Source organism: Trypanosoma theileri (assembly GCF_002087225.1).
Source record: "Trypanosoma theileri isolate Edinburgh chromosome Unknown TM35_Tth_30_V1, whole genome shotgun sequence".
Classification (NCBI taxonomy): Eukaryota; Euglenozoa; class Kinetoplastea; order Trypanosomatida; family Trypanosomatidae; genus Trypanosoma; species Trypanosoma theileri.
In genome coordinates, this window is record NW_021639872.1 from 7,430 (window position 1) to 11,477 (window position 4,048).

Sequence of the window (4,048 nt, forward strand, 5' to 3'; positions counted from 1 at the left end):
TCCTGCTGTCTCTGCAGTGGCTTTTCTTGCATTTTTGTTACTTATTCTTCTTTGTGTTTGCTGGGCCAGAAATTACTGTTGCTGGGCTAATAATGATGATTCTTATTTCATTACTACTATGATTATTCGAGAGTGTCATGGTGATATGCAGCGAGGAAACAATAATTCTTCTGCATACAACTTTGACTACTATGAAGACACTGTCCAAATCATGCAACAGCCTCAGCCTACCTCTCAAGCTATGCCTATATATGAGATGCCCGTGGAACAACCTTTTGATACCAGATACCAATCACATGCAGAAAGTAATGTGGAAACGTCACTGATGCATAAGCCGTCGAAACGTCAAAGACAACGTGGTCGTACATCATCGAATGTCTTCTCGGAAGTTGAGGTCCCTAAGGGCAGGAGATTGAGGAGGGTGGTGAAGATGATGCCCTTCAAGAAGTGACCAAGCTGCGTCGCAGTGGAAGTGTCGTACAGTATTCGCAAGAACAGGATGTTGAAACAATGGAATTCTGAGTTGGTAACCTTCTAATTTATATATTTTCCTCATATATATATACCGTGTTATTGCATTCTTTACATGGGAGATCAACTTCTCTCTCTCTGTATGTGGGTATATATACACCTATATGTGTTTTTATTTATATGTTTCTGTGCATACGTACTGTGGTGCGGGCTCGAGCTTTCTTGGATGCGGTGTCTATTTCCATGTGCAATGCAACCAAGAAGACTCCTTTGTAGTGCTGGATAGGTTTGGGGAGTATATTTTTTTGGAATGTGACTAACGATATTTTCTTTGATCACTGAATGATCTTCTTCTTTTGAGGTGGATTTCCTATTTTCTTCTTTACCTGCATTTCTCTCTTGCTCTCTTACACACCCACTTGGAATGGGTTAGAGGAGTCACTCTCTGACTACCTGCAATAACCTTGTGTGGGGGAGCGGTGTGGGGAATGTTACTGGATGTTAAGCACACTACTGTTTGTTTATTTCATTTCTTTGTTTTAATTTTCAGAATTGTGCTGAGGTTTTATTTCCACCATTATTTTATGCATTCTAGATGGAGTTTGTGTGATGCATAAGACTGTATGTACAGGGCAAGCAAAAAGAAAAGGAAGATGGATGGCCAAGGTGCAGAGTCCACGCATCGTAAACCCACAACGTTGTTTCTCCCTTCTTCCCTTTAGGGATTTTTTTTTTCTCTTATTTATTTCTTTCTCCCTGCATGTTTGTTTTGTATTTTGCTACTTTCTGCATGTTTGCTAATTCCACTCGATTCTTAGTAGTCGGCTCATATTTTCTACTTATTGTTCCTCACCACATTACTGTCAGGGAGGGCGTAAGAAGAACAAAGTAAATAATGAGGGGAACACTGTTTGGTAACTGCTCAGCATCATCTGGAGTGGTGCCATTGTTTTTATTTTTGCTTTTGTTGTTTTATACCTTCTCCACAACAGCAATGGATAACATTATCTCTGTGAATGTGTTTTAGTTTTTTCATGTGTACATCAACCCCTCAAGGAATCTATTTAAACAAAGGGGGTGGGGATGGGATGAAAACTGCAATGGTGATTGTTTTGGTTTCTCTATTTGGAAGGTATTTTCGTCTCTCTGGACAGAAGTCTCTTGTTGTTGATGGTGCTGCTTGTCGTGGTGGTGATGTTCCCTATTTACACAACGTCGTAACATATTTCTCGTTTTCCCCTTCTCTCTCTGTGTTAGTGACAAGTTCCCGATATTAAGACTCAAGCAATGACTGGTGGTGTTCACGTCAGAACAGCTGCTGCTGTCCGCACCGCCGTGCTGTGGGTGTCGCTCTGTATGCTTCTGCAGCACCTGGGCCACCACCCGCAGTTTACGGCAGAAGCGGAGGGAAGTGTTCAGGTTAAAATTGTGAGGTATTTCACACTTCCCAACAGTGCATACACAAGTACTGCTGGTGGGCGTGTCAATTACGGCAATTCCGTGACAGTCTGCAATATGAATGGTGGTTCTCTCGTGGCCGGTCAGTCAACTGCTGCACAAAATGCTATTACTGACCAGCTGAGGCCCAAGATAACCTCAACTGTGACCCTCCCAACTACGTACATGGGTGGGGATGCAATCTACAGTACCAGATTTGAGAGTGACCCAAGCCAAAAGTGCACACCAGGGGTTCAAGGTGCTTCAATTAATTGTATCTACCGATGGAACCAGGGTCTTTTTACACAAGGAACAGTTGACGGACACGGTGTTCCATTTTACCGTGGCTCGTATTATAGTGTTCCAGGTGCAGGACCACTGAATGGGTACACACCGTTCTGGCCTATCAGCTACCCTCTACGTGGTAATCCTTATGTGATCTCTCAATATCAGAATTCTCTAGGGAAACGAGCTACATGGTATGATGGCCCAGAAGATCCAACTGGGAATACCGACGTGCCCTCATGGGGTTTTGTTGTTGTATGTGAGGTTCAAGATACCATTACTGGGTCTGCTCCTATTCCCACTACTACTCCTACTACTAAACCGCCCATTCCTACAACAACTACAACAACTATTCCTACTACTGATCCTACTACCGCACCCCCACAGGCAGCATCAGACCCATCGTGGATCAAAAAGCATTGGTATGTCCCTCTGATCATTGCTGTGGTTGTGCTGGCAGCTATCATTGGACTGATTATACTCTGTTGTTGTCTTGGTGGCCGTGACGACGAGAAGTACTTGCCACCAATGGTCAGTAGAGAGGCCAGTGATATGCCGCTCCGTGCACGTGAAATCACTGATGGTGATGTTGATGACATGTATTTTGAAGACCAAGATGTGTCCATGGTTCCACCAGAACCCATGCCAATGGAAGATATTGAATATGCGAACGTATCGGTGTACTCTGCGGCAGAGAATGATATTTACGGTGATGGAGATGTATTCGCGGTGGGCAACCGATGAACATATTGTGCATAAAGCAAATCTAAAGGTGAAAGAACAACTCCAATAACAGAATTTATTTCAATTGTTTAAGCATGTGAATATCTAATAAATGAACTTTTTTTCTTCTCTGTTTGTTTTTTTAATTAGATTTTTAAGTTATTGGCTTTTCTTGTTTTTCATGTGGTATTTTCACTCAATCATAATGTGTGACTGTTGATTGTGCAACCTGCTTACATATACCCTCTTTGAAAAAGAAAGCAGTAGAAGTGAGCTTCTTGAGAGAAACAGATAGAGTGATAAACTGTGAGAGAAACAATAATGAGCTTAACTGTCATAGTGTGTGTTTTGTCATGGGACAGTGTACTAATAATGCCTATTTCCCCATTAGCCTCAGGATAAATGTGCATAAGAAAACGTGGAACTAACAACACCACCTCCTTTTTTGCGTCCAATGTGTGACAAGGATACTGGGAAATTAATATGTGATTATCTATTATTTGTACCTTGTTTTGGTAGTACTGAAATTATAATCCTACGATTCTCTATTTTTATTGAGTAATGCGCTGGACGCAGAAATTATGAAATTATTGTGCACGATGTTGCACACGGGAAAAAAAAATGTGGGTAAAAGATTTTTATAAAATAAATATGATTTTATCGAATCTACGTTGTCCCTTAGAAACTTCTTTGTGTAGCGCATATTATGTTTTCTGCGTGTAACATATTTCTCGTTTATCCCTTCTCTCTGTGTTAGTGATAAGTTCCCGATATTAAGACTCAAGCAATGACTGGTGGTGTTCACGTCAAAACAGCTGCTGCTGTCCGCACCGCCGTGCTGTGGGTGTCGCTCTGTATGCTTCTGCAGCACCTGGGCCACCACCCGCAGTTCACGGCAGAGGCGGAGGGAATTGTTCAGGTTAACATTGTGCGGTATTTAACGCTTCCTAACAGTGTATTCGCTAATCTACCCGGTCAGACGGTCAATTACGGTAATTCTTTGACAGCGTGTAATATAAATTGGGGATTTCTCGTGGCTGCTCAGTCAACTGCTGCAAAAAATGCCATTACTGCCCAACTGAAGGGTGGGCAAAACATGGGCTACCCTGTAGCACTCATTTACATGGGTGGG

The 4,048-nt window shown here is 42.3% G+C and overlaps 3 protein-coding genes across 3 annotated transcripts; all 3 read left to right on the plus strand.

Annotated features, from left to right (window-relative positions):
* Position 1: 1 nt before the first annotated feature.
* TM35_000301000 (uncharacterized protein) lies at positions 2-451 on the plus strand (the record flags this gene model as incomplete). The annotated part of the gene is made up of 1 exon (XM_029028423.1): positions 2-451. A coding segment is annotated over one exon (450 nt), but the record flags the coding sequence as incomplete, so codon positions are not given.
* Positions 452-1,758: 1,307 nt separating this feature from the next.
* TM35_000301010 (uncharacterized protein) lies at positions 1,759-2,937 on the plus strand (the record flags this gene model as incomplete). The annotated part of the gene is made up of 1 exon (XM_029028424.1): positions 1,759-2,937. One exon carries the CDS (start codon positions 1,759-1,761, stop codon positions 2,935-2,937), a length of 1,179 nt encoding a protein of 392 aa, XP_028880127.1.
* Positions 2,938-3,703: 766 nt separating this feature from the next.
* TM35_000301020 (uncharacterized protein) lies at positions 3,704-4,048 on the plus strand (the record flags this gene model as incomplete). The annotated part of the gene is made up of 1 exon (XM_029028425.1): positions 3,704-4,048. A coding segment is annotated over one exon (345 nt), but the record flags the coding sequence as incomplete, so codon positions are not given.